The sequence below is a fragment of the Chelonus insularis genome, unplaced genomic scaffold (genome assembly GCF_013357705.1).
Source record: "Chelonus insularis isolate UGA/USDA-ARS -01 unplaced genomic scaffold, ASM1335770v1 contig_32_pilon, whole genome shotgun sequence".
NCBI lineage: Eukaryota > Metazoa > Arthropoda > Insecta > Hymenoptera > Braconidae > Chelonus > Chelonus insularis.
The window spans coordinates 1-17,899 of NW_023276498.1; the positions used below are offsets into that span (position 1 = coordinate 1).

General features: G+C 30.9%; 1 protein-coding gene across 1 annotated transcript; it reads right to left on the minus strand.

Annotated features, from left to right (window-relative positions):
* Window positions 1–16,493: 16,493 nt before the first annotated feature.
* On the minus strand, window positions 16,494–17,335 carry LOC118066130 (uncharacterized). The gene is made up of 2 exons (XM_035081929.1): window positions 16,983–17,335; window positions 16,494–16,836 (listed from the first exon to the last, which is right to left on the minus strand). Exons 1-2 carry the CDS (start codon window positions 17,333–17,335, stop codon window positions 16,494–16,496), a joined length of 696 nt encoding a protein of 231 aa, XP_034937820.1.
* Window positions 17,336–17,899: the final 564 nt, after the last annotated feature.

The window sequence follows — 17,899 nt, forward strand, 5'->3', positions numbered from 1 at the left end:
GAAATCTTTATTTCACAGTCTCGATAAAATCAATATCAAATTTATCACCTGAAACTGTAAAAATAGAATAAGAAATAGAAGAATTATTCAAAACAGTTACAATCCCTTTAAACAAAGAAGAATTAACAACCGTAATATCAGTAGCAGTATCGACTGTCACAATAAATTTTTGGCCATTAACTTCTCCTCTAAGTAAAAGTTTCAGTTTAGAATATTTGATAAACTGGCTTGAACAGCCTAAAGAACCTGACAATTCTTCTCAGAATGTCCTTTTTCACCACAAATCCAACATTGGGAAATTATCGAAGAATTTTGATTTTGAGAATTTGACCTAAAATTTCCTTTAAACGAATTATTTTTATCATCTTTTTTAAAATTATTTCTAAAATTATTATTTTTATTGAAATTATAATTATTTTTACTAAAATTATTATTATTCTTATTATTAAATTTATGTTTATTCTGACCTCCAAAGGTCAAATCTTCAATCGACTCAAGCTCTAAAGCTCTCTGAGTTGCTAATTGAAGAGACTCAATTCTCTCTGAACGAAGAGAAAATTGTAACTTTAATTTTTTTAATCCAGAAATGAATTGCAAATTAGCAATTCTATCTCCCTCTTCAAAAGAGACCGAAGGATACGCAAATTTGACAAGCCTATCTAAATCATTTAAAACATCAGTTAAATTTTCATTTTCAGACTGTTTCCTAGCCTGAAAACGACTAAAATAAGCTTGAGAAAATTGAGCTTCACAAAAACGATCTTCCAAAATTTTCTTCAATTTATCAAAATTCCCTAAATCTTCTAAACTCAAATTTTCTAAAAGGATTTGAGCTTTGTCCTTCAAACAGGACACTGAAATCGATGCTTTAACTTTATTTGTCCACTTATGCAGACGAGCGATAGTCTCAAATTGACGAGAATAAGATTCCCACGTCTGAGAACCATGAAATTTTCCCGGTTTTGCAAAAGCTAAAGAACTATTATTAACCGAAGAAGTTGAGACCGATTTAACCAAATTATTAGAATTATTTTCTAAATTATGAATTTCCAAATTATTATTATTATTATTATTATTATTATTATTATTATTATTATTATTGTTATTATTATTGTTATTATTATTATTAATTAAACTTCTTATCTCTTCAAATAAATTTTGAGTCTCTCTTCGACCTTCTTCAAAACGAATCTGATCACGATTTAGTCTTTCTTCCAAACGATTTAATCTCATCTCTAAAGCTAGAAGTCCTCCATTACTACTGTCTTCGACACAATCGGCATATTGAGTCCTTCTTCCGGCTCGAGTTTGCCTACGACTTGGACTCTTTGATATGATTTTTTCAAATATTCTTCAAAATTCACAAAACAACAATATTCACGGCACGCGAAACGAACCACTTTCTGACACCAATGTACAATAAGACTCAATAACAACTTCGGAACATTAGTAAATAAATAAAAATGTTTATTGATGATTGACAGCAATTAATTAAAAGGAAGAATCCGTGCGGTCAACTCAAGTCTCAGACAAAAACTGGAGATAAACAAACTTTCCCCTCGTTGCTTTGAACAATTTAATCGTCAAGCAATCGTCGTTAACTAACAAACTGTCGTTAGTCTAATAGTCATTAGATGGCGACATACAAATATTTTACAATATAAATGATATAATAGAACATAATTTAGGAGAAATGGATTTTTATGTTTACACTGTGAAGCGAAACATTTTCCAGCTGAAAGAGTAAGTAACAAAAATGATTCTTTTAATGATTGTTGTTGTCATGGAAAAGTTGCTTTAGAATGTCTACCATCTTTTCCAAATAAACTTCGTTTTTTATTTGATAATACTGATTCAAGATCCAAACATTTTTATGAACGAATACGTGTTTGTAATTCTTTCTTCTCTTGTGCATCTTTCAATGCTAATTTAATCAATTTTTGATCACGACATCCTGGTTCTTATTGTTTTAAGATTCAAGGATAAGTTTATTATCAAATAAATACAAGTCGTTTATCCACAAGCAGATCACTCTCCATGTTTTGGTCAATTATTTATTATTGATTCAAATGAAGCAGTAAGTAATCGTTTGAGCACGTTAATTCAGATCTTGGTGTTGATATTCTACGAGATATTGATCAAATTATGCGTAACCATAATATGTTTGCTCAATCTTATCAAATAATGCATGAAGAAGTAAAGAGACAAAAAGAGTTGGCATTAGAAAATAATAATAGCCATAATGTATCAAAAGTTGAATTACTATTTACACTTAAACCTGGTGTGGATCGTAGACGATTTAATTTGCAGCAAGTTAATAAAGTTGCTGCAATTTTCACAACTACTGCAAATGGGGAAATTCTGGAATCGTATGTAAGTATTCGCAATCGAGATACTAAAGAATTGCGTCAAGTTAGCACAATGGATCCAAATGTTGAACCATGGATATATCCTTTATTCCATCCTTATAGTTCACAAAGTTGGCATCGCAATATCATGAGAATCGGCGAAAATAGACGTGTTTCTCGAGCAGCTTATGTAAAGTATCGAATGGCTATTCGTGATAATGGATTTAACGTTTTTTTAAGAGGAGGTCGATTGTTTCAACAATGGATTGTTGATAATTATGTTAAAGTAGAAAAAGATCAAATAACTTTTCATAAAGATCATCAAAAACAATTAAGAGTTAATAGATATCAAAGACTTTGTGAACATTTACAACGTCGAGCACGTGATTCTAATAGTCGTATAGGAAAAGTAGTAATTTTACCTGCAACATTCACAGGATCACCACGTAATATGTTTCAAGGTTATCAAGATGCAATGGCTATAGTACGAAAGTATGGTAAACCAGATCTTTTTATTACTATGACTTGCAATCCCAATTGGAAAGAAATAAAAGAAAATCTATTCCCTGATCAAAGTGCTTCGGACAGGCCAGATCTTTGTGCTCGAGTATTTAATTTGAAAAAAAATAATTTAATTGATTCAATTGTTAAAAAACAGTTCTTTGGTGATGTTGCTGCATATGTATACGTGATTGAATTTCAAAAAAGAGGTTTACCTCATGTGCATTCACTGATCACTTTAAAATCAAATTCAAAAATGACTACTCCAGCTGTTGTAGATAGTTATGTTTCTGCTGAAATTCCAGATCCACAAGAATATCCTATTCTACATGAAATTGTCATGAAAAATATGATTCATGGACCTTGTGGAAGTTGGTGTTTAGTAAATGCAAAATGTTCTAAGCATTTTCCAAAATCATTTCAGAATGAAGCTATATTAGGTGATGATGGATATGCTTCATATCAACGAAGAGATATGAATAAAACTTATAATCGATCTGATACATATATCGTCGACAATCGACATGTAGTACCATATTGTCCTCGATTAACAATGCTTTTTAATTGTCATATAAATGTAGAAGCTGTTGCAAGCATTAAACCTGTAAAATATTTATTTAAATATGTATTCAAAGGACGTGATTCTGCAGCAGTAACGGTAGGTGAAGTATCAGATGATTCAAATATTAATCATGATGAAATTAAAGATTACATTGAAACTCGGTATGTAAGTTCGATTGAAGGCGCATAGCGGATTCTCGCAAAGCCATTACAAGAAAAAAGTTATTCTGTAGTTAGATTACCTGTACATTTACCGAATCAACAAAATATTGTGATTAATACTGACATGATTAGAAATGAATTGACAGGTGATTTACTGGATCAAAGAACAATGTTGATGGAGTATTTTAAATTAAATGTTAGCAATGAACAAGCAAGAAATTACATATATCCTGAAATTACAATACATTTTGTTTTTAAAAAGAAACAAGTGGATGGTCAAAATGTTATGAGTTGGCAAACACGTAAATCTCATTTCAATACAATTAGCCGTATGTATTCTGTCCTACTCATATTGAACTGTTTCATCTCCGATTATTATTGATATCGATGATTTTATTTCCATTGAAGAAGTGAGACAGCATGATTCAATACAATATGAATCATCAAATGAAGAGCAAAGAGATATTGTTGATTCTTTTCTAAATTCAGTACATAATAATGATACAAATCTAAATGGTAATGAAAATAATTGTTTTTACATTGATGGACCTGGTGGTTCAGGAAAAACATATGTTTATTCTACTCTATGGTATATATTAAAAAGGTCAAGGCAAGAAAATTAGTACCATGGCTTATACAGGAATCGCAGCTACTTTGTTACCTAAAGGCAGAACTGTACATAAAACGTTTGGTTTGCCAGTTCCTTTATTCGTTGATTCGTCATCCAATATTAAAATTCAATCTCAAGAGGGAAAAGATTTATTAGAAACTGATGTTTTTATTTGGGATGAAGCTCTAATGGCACCGAGGTATGCATTACGAGATGTAACTAATAAAAAAGATCTGCCTTTTGGTGGTAAAATTGTTATATTGGGTGGCAATTGTAGATAACTCTTACCTGTTCAAACTCACAGTATTCGAAGTGAAACGATTAATCTTTCAATTAAATTCAGTCCATTATGGAAATATTTTAAATTCTTTTTCACTCTATAAATATGCGAGTAGAACCCGAAGAAATAGAATTTAGTCAATTTTTATTAAATCTTGGTGATGGAATTTTGAATGATGAAGAAGACAACGTCCAGATACCTTCATGTTATTTAGCTTCTGACAATGACAATATAATAAATGATACATATAGTGACTTATTTCGACAAAAAATTTTTAATGAAGCTGCTAAATATGCTATATTATCAGCTCGAAATGTAGATGCTGACGAAACTAATGAAAAAGCAGTTGAATTATTAGATTTACAAAGCGAACGAATTTATACTAGCATAGATAGCGTAGACAATTGTGGTGATAATGGTAATATGAGTGAAGCTCTTTTACCAGAATATTTAAATACTCTCTCACCACCAAATCTTCCTCCTTATGAATTACGATTACGAAAGAATACGGTTGTCATGCTTATAAGAAAGCTTAGTATTCATGAAGGTTTGTGTAATGGCACGCGATTGTTAATTCTAGACCTTCGAAATAATTTACTTCGATGTCAAATTTTTACTGGAGATAAAGCTGGAGAAATTGTATTTTCGAATCGCATAACTTTATATTGTGAGAACATTTATCCATTTTCGTTCAGAAGAAAACAATTTCCTATTAAATCAGCCTTTGCTATGACTATAAATAAATCGCAAGGCCAAACCTTTCAAAAAATTGCGATCGATCTTAGACGTGACGTTTTTAGTCCTGGACATCTTTATGTAGCGTGTACTCGAGTTCGTTCTCAGAGATCTCTAGAAATTTATCTCGGAAATCAAAGAGAAGATTCATTTGTTAAAAATTATATATTCCAGGAATTAAATTGATGAATTTATTTCTTAAAACTCCGAGTAATATAATTTTTTAATTGTTTATTAGAAAAATGAAACTGAATCTATTGATAATACGCATATATATATTTATATATGTAATAATGGCTATTAATCTCAATTATTATTTATTATTATTGTAAAAAGTGAATAAATAGTTATTGATACTACCTTTACTTGATTGACCAAAATTCTAACGGTTTTTATTCATAGTAGTCGCTCTACGTATATTTAAACTTGAATTTGAATTTGGTGCACAACTAAGTAGGTGGCGCAACTGACAAAGTTCATACAGTTCTCTTTCTTAGATATTGTCGTTCTTTTTTTATCTTGACTTTCCACCGGCATACAACGCACGTAGTGTTAAATTTTCATTATATTTTTCATTATATAGATCAAGTAATATCAGGTACGTCAATTGTTAATAATAATAATATATAATTAAATCTAATTGTTTAAAAAATTACTTCTTAAAAGCTTTGACTCTTATTTTTTGTACTTATGTACTTATTTATTTAATTGTCGTGTGTACAGGTTTTATTGTTTTTTAAAATGGCATCTAACAAAGACTTCGTCCAAATCGATGATGATGAAGGTGTGGGCACACAAAATACTGAAGACAATACTGTGGAAAACGTTTTGGAAAATGAAAGTGAAGAGTTTCAATATACATCTTTCAAAAACATTGATCTTTATGAGAAGAGAGTGTGAGTAAAACTTTTTTTGCAAAAATTTTTAACAATTATTGTTGTTGTAATTGAAATATTCAATATAACGTTATAATACTATCTTTATTTTTAGTGAAATAGTCGGGAAAGTGGATGAAGTAGAAGGTCCGCCTAAAGCAGGTGATACAAGCTTTGTTGTCTTTAAGTTTGTTGTCAGTAATCACTTGGTTGAGAAATTACAAATTAATGCGTGGAATACAGTTGATCAAGTCCAAAGTTCAAACGAATGAGGTGATTTTTTACGGTTCTATTCATTGTAATGTAAGTAAGGTCAATAATTGAATCATCATCATGTAAATAATTTGTTTTACAGATTTTACATATTGAAGGGCTTTATTGTAATCCTTCTAGAATTCCTGAATACAATAGAGGTACTGAACCATATGAACTTTTCGTTCAATCGACCACCGAAATAACTGTAAAGGGAGAAGATAATCCTTTTCCTCAGGCATCTGTGAAGGAATATCCTTTAATAACTTTTAAGGAAATTTTTACTTGTGGGAAGAAAGACATACGTATGTTTTCAAATAAAAAAGTTATTTTTTTTAATGTTTCATAAAAATTGAAGTAAAGATTATTGAATTATAATTATTATGACTTTTTAGGAATTCGAGGATATTTAAAACAACCTTCCTCAATTCTAAAAAGAAAGGTTAAGGGAAATGAATACATGATTGGTTCCATAACTGATAAGAAATTTAAAATTGAAGTTTGCATTCTAAATTGCGATGAATCCATCGATTTTAAGAGATCATCTGGAAATACGTGGGACTGTTCATCTTGTTGGTTTGTATTTATTTGCATTCCCGTATTAAATATAATATATATATTTAAATTTTTTTGTTGAAAAATTGTATTTATTTCAATTAAAAATTTTCTTTTAGCTAATCCGATTTTCATTTCGGTGCAAGACAAGTCAGATATAACGTTCATCGAAACTGGCAAATGTTCAATCTCAGAGTTGTTAAAAGTTAACCGAAGTTTGGATGAAAATTCTTTTAAATCATTAGAGCAAGTTAATTCTCTGAATTTTTTTCTTTAATGCCGTAAAAATATTCATATGTACAACAAACATTTTTAAAATGTTATAATTTTAAGTTCATTCATGTCTTTGGATTGAAATCATCATCATTCGTAAATTTTTAATGCTAAAAATACATTATAAATGTTATGTTATAATTAAAAATTTTTAAATCTTTTAAAGTACAAGGTAGATTAAGCTTATCCAATCTAAGCAAACTGAATTGTGATTTAGTTGCTAAGGAAAAGGAACTGATTAGTTTAAGCTATTCATTGTCTTGTATTAGAGTTTATGTAATGCTTGCAGCGAAAAGTATTTTTATACGAATGATTTTGTATTACTTCATAATAAATAATAAATAAAAAGATTTTATCAATTTCCGTTTTTCTTCATGTTTGTTATTATGATAAATAGCTCGATCTCAAGCGCGCAACGCGCGCTGTTGACCTCTAGTGATAGATAAGTGCTACAAAGGACTATATTTGTAAAGTAGTTAATAAGGGAGGGGTTCTATTTCAATCTACAATACTGACCGGGCAGATTTGTTCCATATTATCGGTAACCGTTGGTATTATTGTATCTGTCAGGTAGCGCTGAGCCTATCTGCAGTCAGTATTCATCGACCGTTGATATTTTCTATTAGGTGGCGCTGTGCCTACCTACAAGCGGTAATTTCGTAGATTTTCATCGATTTTCTTTTGCTAGATAAACCTATACCGATCTGCAGCTAAAATTACAATTAAATATATTATAAAAACGAACATTATTATTATTATTATCTCCCTTCGGTTCGGCAAAAGTGTCTGGCCAGGGATCCCGGGGCTCTGACCCATCTAGGGCCTGACCAGACGGGATTATCGTGCAGACACCCGACTCCCCCAGGTTCGAGGGTAAGCCGGGGCTGCAGCCGTTTAGTCATTATTTACATTCGTCTCAGGATTCGGAGAGAACCAAGGATGACCACTTTCTGCATACGAGCCGCGAGAATCTCAGATTGACTACGGCAGACTGGTATTGTTCGAAGCTCTGTCAGAAAGCGGTCCCGCATCCCTCCGACGGCACCAATCACCAGGACTATCACGTGCGCTGTGTATTCGTGATAGACATTGCTCATGACCTTCATGAGCTCTCTGTAGCGTTCCTGTTCACCCTCTTCTTTTGCACGTATATTCGTGTCAGCCAGGGCTGAGAACTCTATGTAATATACGTGCTCTGTGGTATTGTCGAAAAGATTAATATCTGGCTTATTGTGTTCAATACGTTGGGGCGTAGAGAGCGGATAATTCCAAAGAATTTTTGCTCTCCCGTTCTCAACGACTGACTCAATTTCACCGGGCACATAGGGCAGCACTGGTGTCTCGTCTATTCCATAAGAGTGCCGAGGGTAGTAATACAGCACTCTTATGGCGGCGTTATGCCGGTGAATGTAGGCTGAGCGCGCTAATATCGGAAAAGCCGATAATACATGAAATAGCGTCTCATCTACATCACCGTGGCAAACTCGGCATCCTGTGTCCTTGAGTTCCTCGTGCATAACATCACGCCGATAGGCGAGGGTGGACAATACACCATCTTGGCAGGCCATAATGAATCCTTCGGTCTCAGAGAACAAGCCAGCTGACTTAAGGTACTGGAAAGTCAGCTGGTGTGACAAGTCCTGTGTTTCGAGATGACGGTAAAACACACCATGTAAGGACTTTGCCACATGTTCGTCGAGCAGTTGTAACTGCTTGGTTGTTTTTATATCGACCTTTCGCTGCCCTCTGGTCAATTGCAAATGCCTTAGACCGTCTGGGCTGATAGGGTCGAAAACTGAGCCGAGGTTCTGCGCTGCCTGATATGCTGCTCTATATAGGAACGCATCCCTTCCCAATAGTTCAAAGCTGTTTACTAACTTGAGAAGAGGATCAGAGCTCTCATAGATGTCATAAGCCAGGCCTATCACTCACCTGTCATGTAGACAAACTTAGTAGTCCACGCCCTCCCAGATCACGGGGTAAGTATAGGCGTTGGACAGAAGATCGCGGGTGATGACTTCGATATAATGTCATCACTTCCCTCGTGATAATGTCCAGCTCTTTAAGCTCTTTTCGGAGCCATTCGAGAACTCCAAATGAGTATAGCAAGACTGGGATAGCGAGCACATTCGTGGCTTTGACTCTGTTAGGGCCTGATAATTCAGAGCCCCATATTCCCTTAAGTCGCCACTTGTACTCACTGCGGAGAGTATCTTTGATGACAGACATGTCCTGTAAAGGAGATTGTGCCTGTCCAAGATATCGGTATGACTCTCCAGCATCCAGATGTTTTATGATGCTCCCGTCTGTAAGCTCGACATTATCACTCCAGTTCGGCGATCTTCCTTTTATTAAGTAGGCAACTGCGCACTTGTCCAACCTAAACTCCATGCCGATTGCACTGGTATACTCGGACACAACCTCTAGGGCTGTTCGGAGTCTGTCAGGACTTGCCGCGTACACTTTCAAGTCATCCATATAGAATAGATGTGTGATTTTGTGTACGCAGTTGAAGACTCGTCACAGTTCATACTTGAAACATTCAAAGGATCCATATCATTATAAACTTCGGTAAATGTTTTTGATTAAATAGATTGATTATAATCAACATTACATGAATTTTTCTTTTATCTAAAGTTATTCAATTAATACCTAATATTATTTCTACAACAGTTTATTGTAGATTCCAATTTAATTTCAAACATCCACAATTTGAATACAGATGACAATGTCAATCGTAAGATGATTTATTGAATGATCGAAAAATTTGCAATCATTACTTAGAAATTGAAATCGGTAAATTATTCATTTAGAGTATGTAATATGATTTAATTGATCTAATTAATAATAACTCATTGTCATTATTTGAAATATAAATTGAATAACTATTCATTTAATATATGTAATTATTCAATCTTTTACATTAATTTGAATTTTTTCACTTATTTATTATGGTTTGTCTTATCAGACTCTATGAACTATCTGTATTTCATTTATATCTTTACATCAAATATCATCTCTTGAATTTTTCACTTTGATTATTTGAAAGTCTCTCAACATCATCATATTGAGTGGCTATCATTCAGATTGTAAATAAGTAATTTGATCTTTTAGTAAATAAAGTCATAAATGAATTTTGTTCATACTATTACACGCATACTATATACATGTGCATGTATATAATATCTGTTCAACCACGTGCTTGTTGTGCCTTAACCGTCATAAACATAAAGGAAACGGAATATAGAAAACATTATGTTAGCCAGACAAAGAGGCAAAACAAATGGCACTAGCCACGTCCGTTTCGTTTTAAAGTTTGTGCTCAAACCAGACTACGTCATGACTTGATAGGGATGATATTATTCGTTCATTCTTAAAAAAGCATTTGAGCGAGTCAGTGCTTTAAAGTTACCAGTAAGATCTATAATCAATTATACTTTCAAAATGCGGAAAATTGTTAATTAGTGAAAAAATCACAGTTTTGTGAAAAATCAAAGTGATCATACATCAAATAAAAATCGAAAAAGCATTATAAATGAGGCAATTTTCAAAAATAATAATTTTTGTAACGAATATTTTTTCGATAATAATCGCCAAACTAATATTTTTTTTTTAGTTTTGTTGATTCACTATAATTTTTATTGACCTGTTATTTACAATTCTGTTGAGTCTATTGTATTTGAATGAAAAACATAAAAGTAAATTAACAATAAATCCCAATCACTTATTATTTATTCAAGATAGCTCAAGGAGGAATCTTGAAATTGAGACAAAAATCATAGTTCCCAAAATGTGGCAGAACTTTACAGATGATAACCACCTGACAAATCAAATAAAATCAGCGATAAAGCTGTGGAATGATTTGACAGGGAGTTTGAAAAATTTTCTGTTCCCTTATGAAAACACTCTGACAACGCTGATGATATATCTCAATAAGAAAGTATGGGCCTCTGCCAGAGTCACTGAAATCAACTATGGGATTCTCTTCTCGGAGGCGATAGATCCTCTGAAAATTTTAAACAATGATTTTGGAGAAAAAGATTTAAAAAGGTAAATAATAAGTTTAATATAATAAATATTAGTGCTCTGCAGTGATCTGGGTGTGACCCGAAAGATCCATACGAACAACTTCCCAGTGAAAAAAATAGAGAAACAATTCGAATAGAACCCGTTTCCATTCTTTATAACAAATAGAATTGTTATAAACAAAATGAGTTTGTTTTTATTCATTTGATGTGTTACTTTATTTCAGTAAAAGAAAAAATTGTGCGTTAGAAGAATTCGAATATACCTCATAGATCCTTTTTTTTCATTATTCACAACAAATTTCATTGTTATACACGAAAAAAGTATGTTTTCATTTATGTCATACGGTTGGTAACATTTTTTTGGTAGAGGAAAAAATTATGCGTTAAAAGTACTCATATATATAGAATAGATCCCTATTTTTATTGTTTATAACAATTTAAAACTTATTATTTAAATGTTACTATCATCAATAATCACTTGTTAGTAACAATGTTCAATTATTATGAACACAATTCCATATTATTGACAATTATTATTGACTATTATAGCGTTTTCAATGCTGTTTTCTCAATCCTGACACGAGTTTAAAATTCTTTCATTGCTGATTTTGTTTCTTAAAATTTTTTTTTCGATAAAATATTGTCACCATATTTTTATCCGAGTATTCTAATCATTTAATATTCATATTTTTTTGAAGATTTCGAAATTTTGTCTAAAAAATGGTATAATTTATGAATTGAGAAATTCAGGTCATTTTCCATTTTGCTGAAAATCTAATCAATTTTAAGTTACATAATTACGTACATACGCACTCACGCACTTACGTACAAGCACACACACAGACGTCCACTGGAAAACGTTTCTTAAAGTTTGTTCTACTTTTTTATCAAAACCAAAATTTTCAATAATAAATAATACTGAAAAAAGATGACATATTGATCATTTCAATCAATTTTTATTTCAAAAACTTATTATATATAAATTATAAAATAAAAAACATGTACTTAAAATTTGATACAAACTTAAAATAAAACATGTTTAATTTGAGTTTATAAAAAAGATGCAAAAATAAATTTATTATGTAATTAAAATAATAAAAAGAAAGTAAATTCATTCCTCTATATATTTCAATAAATGTTTATGGATTAAATAATAATGATTATATTTAAGTAAATGTCATCATGAAAAATACATACATTTGTTGATGGTATATAAGGAACAAGTTCCATTCGTTGTATATCCTGATCTGGAATGTATACTTGAACCAGATAATACTAAGCAGAAACACATTCCATGTAGCGTTGCTTTCTATTCTCAATGCACTTATGATGAGTCAAAATCTCATTTTTCTTTGAAATTTGGAATTAATTGCATTGATTAGTACATTGGATAATTAAAAGAATTACTAGAACATGTAAAAGACACTATCAAACATGTAGTGCCAATGAAACCATAACTTTACGTCAGCAAAAAGCTCATCAACAAGCTAGAAGATATTATATTTGTAATGGAATTTTTTTACATGGTGAATCCAAAATTCGTGATCATTGCCACTTTACCGGAAATTATCGCGGTCCAGCTCACAACCGATGGAATTTGAATTATCAGTCTCCCCATATCATTCCAATAGTTTTCCACAATCCTTCGGCGTGTGATTCTCATTTTTTAATTAAGGATTAGCAGCAACATCATTCGAAGGAAAAATAGTGTAATGTCTGAATGTATTCTATCTATTTCACATAATTATTTAAAGTATATTTTAAGAGAAGCTAAAAATGAATAGCAATAAAACTTAAGGATTGAGGTTAACGATTATAACTCAAGTTATTTTTTGATTTTCCTAAGATTTCGTTGCAATACAAAGGATTTCGAAGGATAGTTGAGAAAATCATTTTTTAGATATTTTATTGCTTTTGGAAAACCCACGTGGCGAAAAGCAATAAAATTTTTAAAAAAAGAGTACGTGACGTAAAGAGAGCGTTAGCTTTCCAAAAAAGGAAATACTATGCGAAGGGACTTGTGCGCGCCTAAAGCAAGGGACTTTTAATTATGTCACATTCGACTGAATAAATATGTAAGGTTTGATGCATCAGTCAGTTGTCGAAAAAGTAAATCGATATTAGATCGTCGTAGAACATCTCTTGAAATCGTGAGTCTTGTTTTGTCTTGAATATTGTATTGATAATATTTCAAAGTTTGTAAATTTTTGTATGAAGTTTATTTGATCGTCAAATTATTTTTAAATTGATATTTAATTTAATTCGCGAGTAAAAGTAAATAATTACGCTGACTGGAGCATCGACTAAGGATCAATTAATTATAATTCATCTTGACCAGACTAAAAGAAATCATCTGTTGGTAAAGTTTAAATTGTCGTTATAACTTTTCAATAGTTATCATTCAATGAAATTTTGTTATTGTTTTTACATAAATCACACATTTTCACTTCCTCTATTGAAGATGCCCTCATCTCTGTCTATTGGTCGAAAGGCTAGGACTAAAAAGAGGAACTTGAAGTCTTTAAGGTTAAGCATATGATTCACATATTGACACCTTTAAAGAGCAAAATTACATAACAATAGATTTATTGCCAATTAATAAAGAAAAATACATAACTTTTACAAAAACTGTTGGTAAAGTAGAATATAATATTAACATAAAAAGAACTTGTAGAATACCAATTAAATTACAATTCATAGATTCTTTCAGATTCATAACTAGCAGTATTGATGAATTAGCATCATTTTCAGATGATGATAAAAAAAATATTACCAAAAAGTTTTATAAACATCCCGAAGAATTTAAATTGGTCGTACGAAAAGGTATTTTCCCATATGAATATACCGATAACTGGGATAAACTTAATGAAACCCAACTTCTTGCGCAATCTTCAGTTTATTCTGAAGTTAAATGATGCAAGCATATCAGATAAAGACTATCAGCATGCACTCAATGTTTGGAATAAGTTTCAGCTTGAAACTCTAGCGATTATTCAGATTCATATTTAAAAACTGATGTTTTACTTTTAGCTGATAATTTTGAAAATTTTCGCATAAATTGTTTAGCTGCTTATAACCTAGATCCTTTACGTTACTTAACAGCACCAGGTCTAGCTTTCGATGCTACGTTAAAATATGCAGGAATCAAACTTGATCCGTTACAAGACGTTGAGACGTTGGGTTTCATAGAAAAAGGTATTAGAGGAGGTTTATTTCAATGTTGCAATAGATATGCTAAAGCTAATAGTAAGTATATGATAAATAACTTTGATCAAAACGAAGATGAAGCATATCTAATGTATTTTGATGTAAGTAATCTTTACGGTGCAGCAATGAGTCAATACTTGCTCACTGGTTCTTTTAGATAGATGACTAAAAAGTTTGATTTAGATAATGTCAATGATTTTATTTGAATATTTCCAAAGATTCTCCTACCGGTTATATTTTTAAAGTGGACTTAGATTTTTCACAATCATTGCATGAGCACGATAAAGATTTACCATTATGCCCTGAACATTAGCAACCACCAGATAGCAAATATAGGAACGAATGACTACATTATTATCAAAAAATGAGTATGTTATAGTTTACAGAAATTCACAACAATGTATTGAGCTTGCCTTGAAATGACTAAAATTCATAGAGTTCTACAGTTTGAACAGTCAGCTTGGATAAAAAAATACGTAGATTTGAATACAAACATGAGAAAATGACTTTGAGAAGAACTTTTTTAAACTAATGAATAATGCTGTTTACGGAAAAACAATGGAAAATGTACGCAATCATAAAAATATAAAATTAATTACAAAGTGGGCGGGAAGATATAGAGCACAAACTTTGATATCTCAACCTAAGTTTCATAACTAAATACTGTTTAATAAACCAATTTATGTTGGATTTGCGATCCTTGATTTGTCAAAAATATTTATTTATGATTTTCATCATAATTATATTATAAAAACTTTTGAAAACAATGTTGAATTATTACATAAAGATACAGATAGCTTAATCTATCATTTTACTAATGTAAACATATATGATTATATTAAACGCGACATTCAGAAGAATGACACTTCTGATTATCCTGAAAATAATGTTTATGGAATTCCATTAGTTAATAAGAAAGTCCTCGGTTTAATGAAGGATGAAAATGATGGAAAAATTATGACTGAATTTATTGGGTTTAAAGCAAGAATGTATAGTTATAAGGTTCAAAATGAAAAGGATCAAAAAAACGACAAAGGTGTGGAGAAAAAGCCAAAGGCGTGAGAAAGGCGACGATGAACACTATCACGTTTGATCAGTATGAAGAATCTTTATTAAATTATAAAATATTTGAAAAAAATGAATGTCATATAGTTAGAGAGAAACATGAAGTTTACACTATTTTAAGAACAAAAAAAGCATTAAGTCGGCAAGACAACAAGAGACAGTTATTAGAAAAAACAACTAATACCCTGCCGTGGAGCTATATTAAAATATAACACAAATTTATATTTAATGTTTTTATTATTGTCTTAATGATAAGTTAAGCGAGTAATACATAATTAATAACTACATTATAAATTATAAAGTTTTTCTGAACTTCTTATTATTGTAAGTTACAATTTTTCTAAATAAATCATATATTTATTGAACTTATCCAGTCATTTTATGACGAAGTATTATTTGTTTTTCCGAATTCCGTTTAACATTCGCTCATTAATCATACCAAGATGTTCGATTAATTTTTTTCTTCATTAATTTTTTGTTATTCATCTTTAGTTAATGGAATCCATTTAATATTACCTGCTTAAGTTTCCGTATAACATGACAATTTTTGAAAATCAGAAAACATTTTATCAGCCATTTTTTCCGCACGTTTTAACTGTTTATCAATTTTTCCTGATTTCTTCATTTTTTTAATTTAATTATTGTAATTTCAACATATAAAAATACGAAAAAAAATGATTTAAAACACAATTCAAATTTATATATGAAGAGTAATTTCACTTGAATCTTTCTGGCACAAATCTCAATTGCAATTGAACCTAATTTAAAGATCCTAAAACTAATAAAGAATTATACTGCGTCATTTCATGAGCCTTATCTAAATAAAACAACATTACGTCATAGGTTTTCGCAAAATAAATAATGTAAACATATTCTTATAAATAGTGTCAAATATGAACAAAACATCAATCAATCAATAAATTTCTTTTGTTTTCATTCTTACATTAATAAACAGTATTATAAATCATTTATATTAATCCAACTATTATGTTCATTACTGCATCCTAGCCACTTAACATATGCTTGTTTCTCACATTTTTTTTAGTACTTTTCAACTAAATATACATCGGGATATAAGACTGTTGTTAATTCTTTTTCATAAAAACCCCTTTCTATCGATTGATTCGGATAATCTGTTAATTTATGAGTTACTAGGTGTGTATTTGTCACTTCACTGACAGTGAAGATATCAGTGGTCCAGTTGGGAGTGTGACCCTTTTCGAATATATGTTTATATTTGCTAATGCGAACTTTATCACCAACTCTGAACTTATTTTTCTTCTTCATCTTTACAACTTTCAACTTCTTATAAATACTATCAAACAATTTTTTTTCATTAGCTAAAGACACATCGACAGGCTTCATTTTAATGGTACGATGTTTACTATTATTAAATGATGTTAATAATTTAGGTAAAAGATTAATCCATATATAATTTCCATGTAAAGTGAATTTCTTCCACATTTTGCCTTCAGAGTTCGATTAAATCTTTCACAAATTGATGCTTTCAGATTACTAAATGTTAAGTACATTTTGCTGTGATGCTGTTTCATAAGTCCTTCAAAATCCTTATTATAGAACTCTTTTCCTCTATTAACATGTAAACGTTTAGGAACTTTTGTTTCATTTAAAATGACCATCATTGCTTCAGTGACATCTTTACCACTCTTAGATTTAGTTGGTATAGCCCAAGCATATTTAGAGAAAATGTCAATAACTGTTAATAAATATTGATATCCTTTATTATAAGATTTATATGCTGACGTATCAACAAGATCAGCTTGCCAAGTCTCATCTAGACCTCGTATATCCACATGTCGTTGATTATTTCTTCTCACTGGCCGATCAAGTTCTTCAACAATTTGTCTTATTTCTTCATTCATATTTAAAAAAAAATCGCAAAAAGTGAGATCCGCTTATGATGAAAATAAAATTTTGGTTTCTTATAATACAAAAGGTAAAAAAATAGTCTTGCCTTTATCTTCTTATCATTCTACAGCTCGTATAAACCGAAAAACTGGAAAGCCAGACATTGTATTATTTTATAATCAAACGAAAGGTGGAACTGATACCTTTGATAAAACGTGTCACGATTTCACGACGGCCCGGAAAACGCGCAGATGGCCATTACGCATATTTTACGGCATGCTAGATCAAACAAATGTCAATTCGTTCATTATTTATAACTTACTTGATCACAATAAACCAATGCATCGGAATGATTATATTTTAGAATTATGCATATCTTTAATTCAACCGTTTTTAAAAATGATATTAGCTCAACCAACTCTGCGCAGATTTCTTCTTAAAGAAATAGATAGTTTTCGAAATTTGTCTGGAGATAATTCAACTGTAGATTCTGAGAATGAAACTACTTTAGATTTGCAAGCAGGAAATAAAATGCTTAAACAAAAGCGATGCAGTTATTGTCCAAGTGTTTTAGACCG